This window comes from Xenopus laevis, chromosome 3L (assembly GCF_017654675.1).
Source record: "Xenopus laevis strain J_2021 chromosome 3L, Xenopus_laevis_v10.1, whole genome shotgun sequence".
NCBI classification, from domain to species: Eukaryota; Metazoa; Chordata; class Amphibia; order Anura; family Pipidae; genus Xenopus; species Xenopus laevis.
In genome coordinates, this window is record NC_054375.1 from 58,662,991 (window position 1) to 58,676,910 (window position 13,920).

At 35.5% G+C, this 13,920-nt stretch overlaps 1 protein-coding gene across 4 annotated transcripts in view; it reads left to right on the plus strand.

The window, feature by feature from the left end:
• Nucleotides 1-13,920, plus strand: part of LOC108711038 (dynein heavy chain 3, axonemal) — a 555,753-nt gene that overhangs the window by 464,977 nt on the left and 76,856 nt on the right. For all 4 annotated transcript variants that reach the window (XM_018252361.2, XM_041586281.1, XM_041586280.1 and 1 more), the window contains 3 exons: nt 4,526-4,729; nt 5,573-5,703; nt 10,038-10,230. In XM_018252361.2, the coding sequence (XP_018107850.1) occupies nt 4,526-4,729; nt 5,573-5,703; nt 10,038-10,230 (528 nt within the window). The remainder of the gene's footprint in view (nt 1-4,525; nt 4,730-5,572; nt 5,704-10,037; nt 10,231-13,920) is intronic.

The window sequence follows — 13,920 nt, forward strand, 5'->3', positions numbered from 1 at the left end:
GGCGAATAAATTCGTCCATCACTAGATATAATAAATGGCTATACTGGTTGTGCTTTAAAATCCAATGAAAGGGTTACAACCTATAAGGTATTCCATGAAAATGCAAAATTCAAAAAAGCTAAGCTTGGCTTTATTCGAGGATTACTGCTGTTTTATATAAGTGTTTCCAATTTACCTTTCAATCGTTTTTTAAGCTGTCGCTGTATATCCTAAATCCTAATACTAAAGATGTCTGTGCCCTTTTAGTAAAGATATAGCAGAGTTTCAGATATGTTACTGTTAACTCACCTTTTATTAAGAAATGATATGGTGAAGGCTAAAGAATTGCCATAGTTAAATACAGACATATCGGAAGTTTCTTTTATTCAGGTAGAATGGCTAAAAAAGCCTTAAGGATTCTAAAACAAAAGGAAAATATCACAAAAACACCCCCAAGTGCAAAAGCAAAAAGAAACCTGTTTGTTTCATCCCCTGGGGTCAGCTGGCTCAGAGTGAGAATTATATAGTTATTTATTTTTCTTTCAGTTCTTTTGAGCTTTACAGACAACTGCCAACCTTGTGGGCTTCTTATAAAACAGTTTCACACTAAAAGCCAGTAATTGCATATTATCAGGTTCATTTTAACATTCCAGAATCTATATCTATGCTTCGATTTACCAAATACATTGTGAACAGAGAAATAAATGTTTGTGGAAACTAAACACAGGGCTTATTTATTTTTTGCTTTTTAGCGATATTGCTGGTATCATGTTTTGCATATATATCTCCAAGATTTTAATCTTGCAAGTTTGTACACTTATTTCCATGTTATTCAAAATTCGAAAACTGATTTGGACTTTTATCAGAATTATATTATACATTTTTTAATGCATAGTCTTTTTAAAGCTGCTTCACTAGAATTTCCAATAAAATTGTGAAATATCGTCCAATGAGCAACGGTACAAGTGTTGGACCTTGTTATCCTACTATGTTACTGTTCCAGACAGTTTTTTTCTGTTCCGCAGCCCTTGGCTTGGGGACAGTGAAAGGGTAGCTGGCTGTTTGGGATTAAATTTGCAATAGGGATTAATTCAGTGCAGATAACCTGAGGGCTTGTCTGTCAATCTGTCTCTTGTTGGCTTTATACTACAGGAAACAGCTATGGCTTTTGCTTGTTTTACTGAGGTAGCAGATTGTGTCATCAGGAAACCACATTCTAATATGAACATTTTCACAGTAGGAGAGTAGGAATTATTCAGAGCCCCATCAGAGATCGTGATAATAATGATATGGAATTGGAGGTGGAAGTTTCTGTTTCTGATGCCTTGAAGTCCTTGTCCCTTTCTTTCTTTATTTACATCAATAAATTCAAATTAAAAAAAATTAAAAACAAAAAGGCATGTGCACAAAGCATGAATGCAGTGCTCAGCTCAGCTCTGGGTTGGCATCTGCGCTCTTCACTTTGTACCATATTCCTGATTAAAAATACAGTGCAGGACGCAGAATGGTGATAAGGGAACCCTATATGTAACACCTAAGAAAAGTAGGCATTAAGCACAAAGTTCCTTAACTATTTGTGTCCCCCCGATGCCTCTAATTTGCACATTCTTAATGATGCACAAAGTATTGGAGTGCAGGAGAAGCCCATGTGGTCTTCTCTCCAACATTCACTCCTGCCTACTGCATTGCTACATGAAGCTAGAACCTTTGTTCTCTATAGGCTGGCTTTTTTAACAGACCAACATGTAATTCTGTATCATTAGCAGAGGTTTGCCTAATAGGAATGTAAAGATATCCTTTTGGATTGGTTGATGCAGAGGTCTCCCTAAGACTACTCAGATGTTTTCCCAGAAGGGTATACAATCACATTGAGCTGCACAGCCCTTCTTGGATTAATAATAGATTAAAATACTTTATAATAATTCTTTATTTATATACTTTACATTTGACAGATACTGATAAATAGTTAAGTATGGGTCTTCTCACTTTATCATCTTTGCACACTACGTGGTGTCTTACCTATATTGCTACAGACCTCTGTGCTTCTTTTTGGAGCAGCATGTTGGGGGAGAGGCATATAGACATTCCCCTACCCTCTCCCTAACTTGTGTATCATTTGGATAGGGAGTGTCAAGACACTTAAATCACATCAGTGCCCTCTCATTACTGCCTATGGCAGGTGGTGAAGATGAGGCTACCTGTGCCTCCTGAAGCTGCTGTCTGCTCCTCACACTAGACTTTTAATCTGGTCCAAGAAGTGCTTGCAAGTTACCCCAGGGTGCAAGAGAATTAAGGGCATGCACATGTGCCCCTGAGTGCTCTAGCACTTGCAACCTGGGGTAAAGTAAATGGTGTATTTGTGGAAGGCTCATGCCACTTCTATGCCATCAGTGGGTGAAATTTGAAGGCAACACTGTGATTGGGGTTTCGATAGATCAGGGTTGTGTGATTATAATGGTTCATTGACAAGGTTGAAAAGGTCGAAAAGGGTGTGAGTGGGCAGTGGGTTAATATTCCAGATCCTTTGCCAACTAAGTAGTGTGGAAACCCATGATTTCTCCTGGCAACTCTGCCTACTGGCAATAATTTCAAAGGGCATCAATTGTGTTATACGGAAGCATTGGGTATAAGGTTTAACATTGCTGGAGGTGTTTATTGTTTAAAAGGGTATCTCTTTAAGAAATAAAAACATGTATGTATGATCATGAAATAAGCTCTCAACACTAGCAGGCTAAAAAAACTAAATAATACTAGGAAATGGGAGTAAATGTAAATAAACAATGCTTTTTTTTAAAATATATATATTAATATATATATAATATATATATATTTTTTAATATATATATGGATCTATATAAATATATATATATATATATATATATATATATATATATATATATATATATATATATATATATATATAATTACACAAGATGAAATAGCTTAACAGTGGGATCGACTGCTCTTTCCATTATTACAATCATAATTAAGTTATAGATTTGAGAGTGTGCACAGGGGAATATAAAATCATGAAAGCATGCTGTGCTTGAGAGGTACAAAAATAACAAATAGTTCCACTGTGCTATCTGCCGTGGATGGCTTTGCTTTGTCAATTAGATATTTCACAGGATTCAAGCAATTGTACAAATCCATCTGAATTCTGATGCACTTTAGCTGCTTCGTTAAACTCCACCATCACCACATACTAGGTCTCATATGTCTTTTTTTTATGGAGTTTGTTTTATACCACACACTGAGTACTTGCATTGAAACTATCATTTCAAAGATGCAGTGCGTGGAATCTGTTAACATGGAATAGAACATAAATGGGACCATATGTCTATCTTGTTGTGCACCTGCTTAAAACTCACTCCCAGAGTATCAGTTTATCTATCTGCAATGTAATATCATTTCCAATATCCCATCCTACCTATGTAGCTATCTGTAGCAAAGAAAAAAAAGAAAAGTTGAGCTCACCACCTGTTTAAGCCATTAGTCAGGGGAGCAATGAGGCTGTGACCAAAAAATATTCATACAAATAAAGACATGAGGTCCTCTGCACTCACCTATAATCAGTTTGCTACATTGTGGATTGTTTGTCCATATATTGCAATGTATTCAAGCTGGCCAACTACATGAAAAGTCATTCCTTGTATGGCCAGTCCTACACTCAACTTTCATCTGATTCATTAAGATGACTTTGAAATAGTTGGCCAGCTTGAATATATTGCGATATCTATATAAACAATCCCTTTTCGTTTAAAGGGGAGGGCATCTTTGGTAGCTTAATGAACAAAATGTCTTAATTTTCTTGAATGCAGAGGCCCATTTGTTTATGTAGCAGTATCAGTCTAGCAGGAATGTTTAAAGCAGTATTAACACAGAAGGTTCTATTTGTGCATATATACATAACATGCTTGAAAACATATTTATGCATGTTATTCATTTTGCCACTTATTCAGTATATATAGAGTTAAATTGTGTTTACTAATAAACCAGCAATATAATATTTTTGAGAATAATCCCTCTTCTATATTGTCATGTTCTTCTTCTTGGTCGTCTATTGCTTTCAGTGCATCATTATATGGCAATGTCTAATCACTGTGACCTTATGCTTATTAATATTACTCTTTCAGCATGGGTTTATTTTGGTTCTCTTACACCACATGACCTCGAAGGGAATAAAATCAAAGGCCACCAGCACCGCACTGTGCAAAAAGAATCAATAAAGCAAACAACTGACAAATCGCTCATATTAAGCCCTTTTGTCAGCTACCAGCTCTTTGCACATATTAGATTCATAGCAGTGACACCAATTTAATATAGATTATTTTGCTTCCTTTTTAATGGTGCTGCATTAAATACATTGAAAACATAAAGTTGAAGCAATTGCCTTTTTTGACTAACAAATGTGTCCTTCTAGAGAGTTTCCTTGTCACAACATGTAAACACATGGCATTAAATTGGCAGTTTTTTCCTTGAATTAAGTCAGTGTTATGTGCTTGTGTTGATTCTCCTTTCACCTCTTTCTTTTTTATCTTGCAAGTTTGGGACACCGGTGCTTATAGAAAATATCTCCGAAGAACTAGATCCAATTTTGGAGCCTGTGTTGCTAAGACAGACATTTAAGCAAAGTGGAATGGAATATATTCATCTTGGAGAAGCTTTAATTCATTACAGCAGGGATTTTAAACTCTACATGACCACCCGTCTCCGAAATCCTCATTACCTGCCTGAAGTGTCTGTCAAAGTATGTTTTCTATGTGCTTGCCACTGAACGAGGATGATAGGAATTAGGAAAATTGGTAGAAATGCAAATACGCTGGGGATAATGAATGAGGTGCTATGAAGTTATAATTGGTCTGTGGAATTGTTTTCCCATTTCTAATAGTATTATTCTCATATTTATGTGGATGTCAGAATAATGCAGCTGTGCACTGGCACAGGCAGGAGGAAACTGGATTTTTCCTAATGACATTTTATAGCTTGCTGAAATAAGTTGCTGTTTTCTCAACTTCCTTTTAACAGACATTACATGAAAAATGATGATTTAATGGAGAGTCAAGATAATTTGTTTCTGTTCACAGCCTACTAGCCTACTTAGGATCTACTGAAATGGATAGGAAGAATATGATAATTATTTACTTTTTTCATATGGTTCCACAATATATGTAAGAATTGTACAATTTGTTGGATATTGTAACCTACTATTCACTTAACTAAATTGGGAGTGCTTTGATTTTTCCCATCCCTGAAGTCATTGCTTCTTGACTGACTCTCTACAGCTTATTTTCGATCACAGGATGAATTTGCCCCAGTGCTGTTGTTATAGCAACCAAACAGTAAACAGCTGTGATTAGTCTGCTGCTGAAAGAACATTAAGGGGCATATTCATTAACGTTGAATAAAAACATCACCGGCGTTGTTGCCCATAGAAACCAATCAAATCGTTGCTTTTGTTTTCTAACATGTAGGTGACTGTTTAGATATAAAGTCTGATTGTTTGCTGTGCTAAATGGAAGTAACATGAATACATTAATGCTGTACAGAATTTGAGAACCTAATATTTGGTGTTTCACTATTTCCTTTACAGGTTACATTGATCAATTTTGTAATTACACCAACTGGCTTGGAGGACCAACTATTGACTATTCTTGCTGCAGAAGAAAAGCCCGATTTAGAAGACAAGAAAAATCAGCTTTACCTAGAAGGGGCAAATATCAGGTAACAGAAATATATAATGATATATACTTGCAACAAGTCCCACATCTGCCCCTTACCATAAATACTTACTGAATACCCATACAGAGTACTTGCACACACTGAGGGTCATTTACAAACTGTGCACAGTGCATATTTATTTGCATATTTATTTTAAGGATGTTTTCCATAAACAGTAATATATTGCACTGCTGTGCCTGTCTTTCATTTTTATTTGTGAAAAGTTGTAGGATGCATGGTGCACACAAATATTTGCAAATCACATGGGCGTTGTGCATGAATATAGCATTGATGCTAATTCTGCAAATAAAAAATTTGCACTTGGCGAAACCTGTTTAGCAAATCTTTTTTTAATTTAACTTGAACATAGGGTGTGTGCATACAAATTTGTCATTTGCAATTATGCCATATTTAAAAAGTTAAGAACAATTGCAGCACAACGACTAATGTCATGATCCCGGTCTCAGCTCACTTTTCTGCTTCGGCTTTGGGAGGAGCCCTCAGTTACTCAGATGCCGCAAGAACTTAAGGTGGCCATAGACGTAACAATTACGATCTTTCTTGGAAAAGATCTTTCCAAGAAAGATTGTTCGTTTCAATACACACGTGTAGAGCTGAATTGTCAGATATACAGATAGATCTACGGGAAGAAACAATAGAATTGTACCTGTATCTGACGATTCAGAACTAACAATGGGCGATGTTTGGGTCCCTTCACTGGCACCCGATCAAAATTTTCCGTCCAGCCCGATCGACAAGCCGACCGATATCCAAGTCTTCTGCCGATATCGGTCGGCTCTTTTTCCACCATACACGCAATGAATATTGGATGAAAATTCATTTTGTACGATATTATCTGTGCGTCTATGGCCACCTTTAGTGTGAGAGGAACAGTTCAAGAGTTCTAAGCAAGCAAAAGGGCCAGTTTAAACCAAATAGTATCAGGAGGAAAGTTCCAGTAACAAGGTGCAGAGTACAAGGAACGTATTGGAGGAGGACAAATGAGTAGTCAAGGTACAGGCAGGGTTAGTCAAGGAAGAGTTCAAGCAGGGTCAGATACAGGCTAAGGTTGGTCCAGGCAGAATTCAAGCAAAGGTCGGTAACAGCAGACAGTCAGAAAGCACACCCAGGAAACCATGAAACATAGACCTACAAGAGGCACTGAATCACTGCAGAAACAGGTTTAAATACACAAACACGATTCATTACGCGCTCTATGTAACCACATTGCATATACATGAACGTATAAAAGGAACGAACGTTCGTGTGCCTCGCTGTTTCCTATGGAATTGATTTAAATTCTGCAATAATATAGCAACTACTTACATACCTCCTTTCTGGTGATAAAATATCTACCTAACATTCTGCATATTTGATTGGTCAGATTATAATTTGCTATTTAGGTTTTTAAAGAGAAAAATCTTATCTGCTTATTAGGCTGCTTTCATATTATTTTGTCTGTATATTTAGTAAAAGATCAAAAATGTACAGGTTAGTGAACAGAATGACACATATACATACTTTGTACTTAGTAAGTAAACATGGGAAAAGGCTTAATATGTACTGTTGTTTCTTAAAGAGACAGGGTAATTAACAAGAAGAAAATTAGATTCCCAATGCACAGATAATGCCTCTGCATAATATGTATAAAATATGGCAAAGGGGGAAGGGAGTGGTCTGGAATATCTTCAATTTTAGCTTAAGAGTTAACAAAAACAATTATTTTCTTTCATGGGCATAACTACAGGGGGTGCAATTATCATAACCACTACAGAGACCCAGGAAGTTCATGGCACAAAGAAAAGCTGTATAGGAAAAGCATCAAAGCAAAATTCTACACAGTGTCGTTGATGTATATAGTTAGAAAGAGATGGGTGGGGGGGCCAAGATGGAGGACGCACGTACTCTGTACAAGCTCCGTACCATAAGAGACTCTTTCTGCCAGAACATAAGCATCACCACCAATAACTAAACTGATCGGGCTTGCATAACATAGCGGCAGCGTAACCAGTAACAATGGGTAAGAAAAAAGCAAAGGAACAGAGCTCAACTATGTCCCCGTTCCTGAGAAAATCACTACCACGTGGTCACCAGGCCTTATCGCAAGATGGCACCGGTCGCTCCACAGTGCAAAATTTAAGATTCATAGGAATACCGGAGGACATTGAGGGGCTTGATATTCCAAAATAGGTAGTGCTTCCATTTTACTCATATTGATCTTATATCCTGAAAGAAGACTATAGCTATCCAATATTTTATGGAGAGTAGGCAGTGACACCAGAGGATTAGTTATAGTTAGTAACACATAATCTGCTCCCCTTCACAACCCAGTTCAAAATCTCCTTCCTATTTTGTCATTTATTTTCCTACAAACTAAGATCATCATGCTGAAAAGATAATGTAAGAATATCTTAATGCTGATCAAATGTATATACATGTAAAAATTCATCTCAATTAATGTATGTTACAAAAAAAAAAAGAAAAAGATGGGTGTTTGGAGAGTCAGGAGGGTCCAGATCCAGATTTTGCATAGTTACTATAAACCGTTAATCATATTACAGTTTTCCATGTAATATGAAAGTATTGCCAAATAGAGAGCTTTTATTAGAATGCAAAGAATACACCCTAAAAAAGATAACGTGGAATGTTCCGAGCACACAGAGTACCTTAGTACCTTGTGCTCGGAACAAATGTCTTGACTTTGCAAAAGGAATAAACAGAAGATATAACCTAGAGACCCATTATATTATCCTTTTGAAATAACCACCATAATCACCAAGCTGCACACAAATGTATTGCATTAACTACAGTATACACAAAGGTCAGTTTTATCTTAATAATCCGTAATATTACCAAATATTAATAAATTTTAAATCAGAGAACAACATGGTGAAATGTATTTCAGTATTTTATACTGGGTTTATTCATTATAACAAATTAAGGGTGGCATTTTTATTGGTGTATTTGTTGTGATGAGCTACAAAACATACATTGGAAATGCCTTTTAGAATATGATCATAGATCATAAGACACCTTAATACAACTACAATAATTGCACTAATGGCATTTAATTAAATGCAATCTGTGTGTAATCTATGTATTTATTAGACATGCCCATGTTTTTTCAAGTAATCTGGTAACCTTTTAACAGATTGATTGCTCTTTACCAATGGTTTACTTGACTTTCGATAGGCTTTGTCCTACTAGATCTTTGTGTCTTTTATCAGGAAAGCCATAACAAAAAGACAGAGCATAAAACTTGTTTGTTAAATGAAACTTAACTATTGTCCATTTAGGCTTTTTAGGCAGTTCCCTGTTCAAAAGTCTTACAAAGCTCAAGATGGCTATACTATATGGAAGGCCACATTTAACAATGTATCTATGTTCCCGACTGTTAGAAGAAACAGATTTATTTGTGCATTAAAGGGGTTGTTCAAATGATGTAGAAAGTAATTTTCTGAGTCAATTTGCAATTGGTTTCCCTTTTTTTTTTATTTGTATTATTTTCTATTTATAAAAACCATGCATTGATTTGAATAGGAGAGTGCAATATAAATAGGAGAGGGCCTGAATAGAAAGATGAGTACTAGTACTTTATTAAAAATAAAATTGTAGCCTTACAGAGCTTCAAATTTATTTGGGGTCAGTAACCCCTATTTAAAAGCTGAAAAAAGCCAGAAAAAGAAGGCAAATAATTTAAAAACCACCCCTTTGAACCAGAGTATGAACAATAGGGCAAAGTTAATACAACTCTTGTCATTTGAGTCCCCACTTGATCTTGGAAATCATTCTGGGGCTTTATAAATGTATTATAAAATCACACCTATTATGATATAATTATGATGATGATGATGTGATGCTTTAACATTTTCTAACTAGTGATGGGCGAATTTATTCGGCAGGCGCGAATGCGCGGCGAATTTGCGCGATTCGCGGCAGGCGAATTAATTCGCAAAACGCCCGCGAAAATTCGCCGATAAAATTCGCCGGCGTCAAAAACGGGCGCCAGCGTCAAAAACGAGACGCCGGCGCCGTTTCGCGAATTTTTCGCAAATTCGCCCATCACTATTTCTAACCCCTACAGTGTGTCTAGTTTTGATCCTAGTTGATATTATTTTAGCATATTATTTTATATATATTTATATATTATATATATGCCTAGGTTTTTAAGAATTATTGTTCAAATAAAAGTAAAATATAGGATTATCTATTGTACCTATCGTGCTTATAAACCTCTGACAAATCATACTGAGCATAAAATATTTTAGAGACAAAGCCATGCAAAACGCCTACATGCAAAGTCGCTTCTTAAAATAAACTATATATTTTTGTGACAGAAAACAGTTGAAAGAGATAGAAGATCAAATTTTGGAAGTATTATCTCTGTCACAAGGAAACATCTTGGAGGACGAGAGAGCTATTGACATTCTTTCCTCCAGCAAGAAGTTATCCCAGGAGATTCACGAGAAGCAAGAAATAACAACTAAAACAGAAAAACAAATTGATGAAACCAGAGATGGCTACAGACCTGTAAGTAGCTGGGTACACTTAGTTTATAAAGAATTATTGTTTTTATTAATCAGTTAGCATACAATTCCATGCTTACTGCTGATTATTTTTCTTGAGAACATCATCAACAGAAGAGTTACTACTTTTCCATCAGGAATTATTATTAGTAAAGTATTGTTTTCTTTTGCTGTTGCTGACAGTTATTCAGCTATTCTGTTGTATGGATAATATAAAATTATTTAATTGATGTCAAACAGGTCCACCAATAGTATGCATTATTTTCTGCTAGTTACATAGGCATTTATGAAAAAATAACATATTTTAGTACTGCTAGTAAGCTAAAAAAACAAATTCAGCCTTTTTTAAATCATATATACGTTTCTAATTTCCAGTATTAATATTGCTTTGACTCGGGTTACAGGTAGAGTTTAGATTGTAAGCCTTATAGTCAGGAACCTTCTTTCTACTCCGCATCACTTGGCACCTAATCTTTGAGACAATTGTATATATTTATCAGTTTTGTACTATATTTGTGGCACTATATAAACACAAACACATTTTACATATTTAACTGAGCAGCAAATATTCATTTGTAAATTGTTCTTCATCTTACTGTAGGAACAAAGATCGAAAAACACTCTTCATAAGGTTAATCACCATAATCAAATGTTTGAAGATGCCATGCACAATAACTTTGTATGATTATTGGTACGTGCAGACAGTGGCATAACTAGACCCCTAAGGGCCCCTGTAAAGAAATTTACAACTGGGCCCCCCTAAAGGGATTGTTCACCTATGAGTTCATTTTTAGTATGATGTAGAGAGTGATATTCTGAGAGAATTTTCAATTGGTTTTCATTTTTTATTATTATATGTGGCTCTCCATTTTGCAATTTCAGCAGTCTGGTTGCTACAGTCTAAATTCCCCTAGCAACCACACACTGATTTGAATAAGAGACTGAAATATGAATAGAAGAGGGTCTAAATGCATAAATGAATAAAATAATAAATAATAATAAATAAAATAATAAATAAAATGCATAAATAAATTAAAAAGTAGCAGCAATAAATTTGTAGCTTTACAGAGTATTTACTTTTTAGATGGGGTCAATAACCACCATTTCAAAGCTGGAAAGATGTAAAAGAGGAAAATAATTCAAAAACAATAAAAAATAAATAATAAAGACCGGTTGAAAAATTGCTTCGAATTTGCAGTTATATAATTAAAAGTTAATATAAAAGTTACTTGTAAAAAGAACATGTAAAATTGAGGTTTCATTGTATTATAATGATATATGGGATAATGTACCCCTACTGTAAATTATAAGAATATTAGAAGTCACTGAGGGGTTCTGTGACCATATAAAGGCACAAGGCTGCAGGATGAGTTATATAGGGAACTCTGAGTATCCCTCATATTATAAGGGATAATTTACCCCCTACTGTAAATGATAAGGATATTAGAAGTCACTGAGGGATATAATAAAAAGGCAAATAATTAGAAAACTATACAAAATAAATAATGTAGACCAATTGAAAAGTTAAAAATTGCCCATTCTATAGCATAATAAAAGTTAACTCAAAGGTTAAAAAAAGCTCAACGTTTTTTGTCTACTCATCTCCACCCTAGTAACCGACACAATGGACATTTATCAAGTTTTTCAAAATAACTTTTTTGTTTTATGTATAAAAAATTATTTTTAGCAAACATAAAGTTTTTGTTAACAATCTTAGGACAAGAGAAAGCCAGGTTATTTTTAGAATCTAAAGATAGCCCAGAGTTAGTACCTATGCCACCATGATGCAGAAAGGGTTTCACAATTGGAGGCTTCAGTTCAGACAAGTCAAGGGCAGCCTTCAAGTTGATGTGCCATCAGGGAGATGTGCCACATATGTCATTGCCAAGCTCTGCTCTTTCGCCACAACTTGCTTGTAAACTAACTGATCACTCCTGGCCCCTGCAACCTTATACTAAGAGAGCCGTACCTATAGAAGTGCACATGCAGGGCTGCCTCCTGCCTGAAAATGCAGGCCAACCTCTAGCTGCAAAGAATGAGGCTCCATTGGTCATGTGAGCTGGGTCCTTGGCTCCAACTGGGTTACGTGAGCTGTGGGCAAAAGTGAAGTGACGTGGGCGGAGTGACGTGGCACTCCTCCCCTGCATCTCTTCTGTGCATGGTCTTGCAACCAGAAGTACATGAGGTGATTTACAAGGCGGGAAGCGTCACAATGTCTCTTTTCATTTCTTTGCTGGGATGCAGCGGGCCCCATACACTATACTAACACAGCTTAAACAAAGTACATGCAGGTGACCTGAAATCAATTTGCCTTGAAGATTTGATATGTGCATTTACAGCTTTGAAAAATAGCTGTTTTATTCTATTTCTATAATTATCTCACATGAAATAGCCAAATCTTAAGACCACACCACTTCTTAGCAAATATATAATCACAGTATCCTTGAAGTGTATAGTTACTTATTTCAGATGACACTGTACAAAAGTAAACTAATTTTATTGAGGTAATTGCAATATTTGCTATGAGATAATGAATAACAACAAAATGTTCGGGGAAAAAGGCATTTTCGTCCTAAAATTATTATCCGCAGGTTTAGATATAAATTGACTCACCTGAAGCTCAGTTAATACAGTAGACAAACATTTTTCATCTTAAATCCCACTGTGCTGGAATAATCTGTTCTCAAATTCCAGATTTCAGAAAATAAATAACATTTGTCGAAACACAGACACGCTCAGTTATTCTCCAAAACTCCATTTTCTAAAACTAAAACTCATCCTAAAGGCATAAACATTTTTTAAAGCTTTCAAAGCTTTTTTTATGCTTCTGCAAACACAAGATATTGCCTTGCTTTGCCTGTGCGCTAATATAATATTCAAAATTAGGCTGTTTTTATATTTGTGTTCTACCAAATGTGAGTATTTTCTACAGTATATCGGCTCTAGGCTTCTGTTTATTGCAAAATATGCATCATTTCTAGAAATACTGTAAATCTGTCAAAAGTAAGTGTGCTGTGGATCTATAGCATTTAGCTTTCAATACAGCTGCATATGCAATTAATTTGAAGATATATTTCCATCTTGCCTGTAGACCTTATTTTTCACTTTTAAATATTAAAAAAGTGATGTATTGAGCTTTTTGCAATTAGAGATATGCGAATGAGCAATGAGTCTCTTCACAACTAACTTTAAGATTTATTGCAATGGACACTTTGAATTGATTTGGTATGAATCAAGGTTTTAATCATGGCAAATTGTCTTTGAATCAATGTCATTTTACAAGTTGATCTGTAGTTTATGGGAACAACTGATTCATAGCATATCAAGATCCAGCATGTATATTGGATCCTTCTGTTCCTGGCCCTTGTCAGTCAAACAGTTGGAATCCAAGTAAGGAAACCCAGCTCCATAAATTTAAATTTTCCGAGAATAGCCTATAGTCTAAGACTCACCCGGTGATGAGAGCTCAGTGCTCTTGTATTGCAGCTCCAGTCAATATCATTTCTGACATGGAAATTATGCCATAAATATGCAGACATTTGTATTTGTGCCACCATTGATGCAAAGCATTGGCATATAGTACCAATGTGTGTATGTGTGTATGTATGGCAAGTAGTCATGGGCAAATTTGATGTGCAACACCGTTTGGAGTCGATGGGCATCATTTTCGTGGCAAAACTTGGTGAAAATCTCA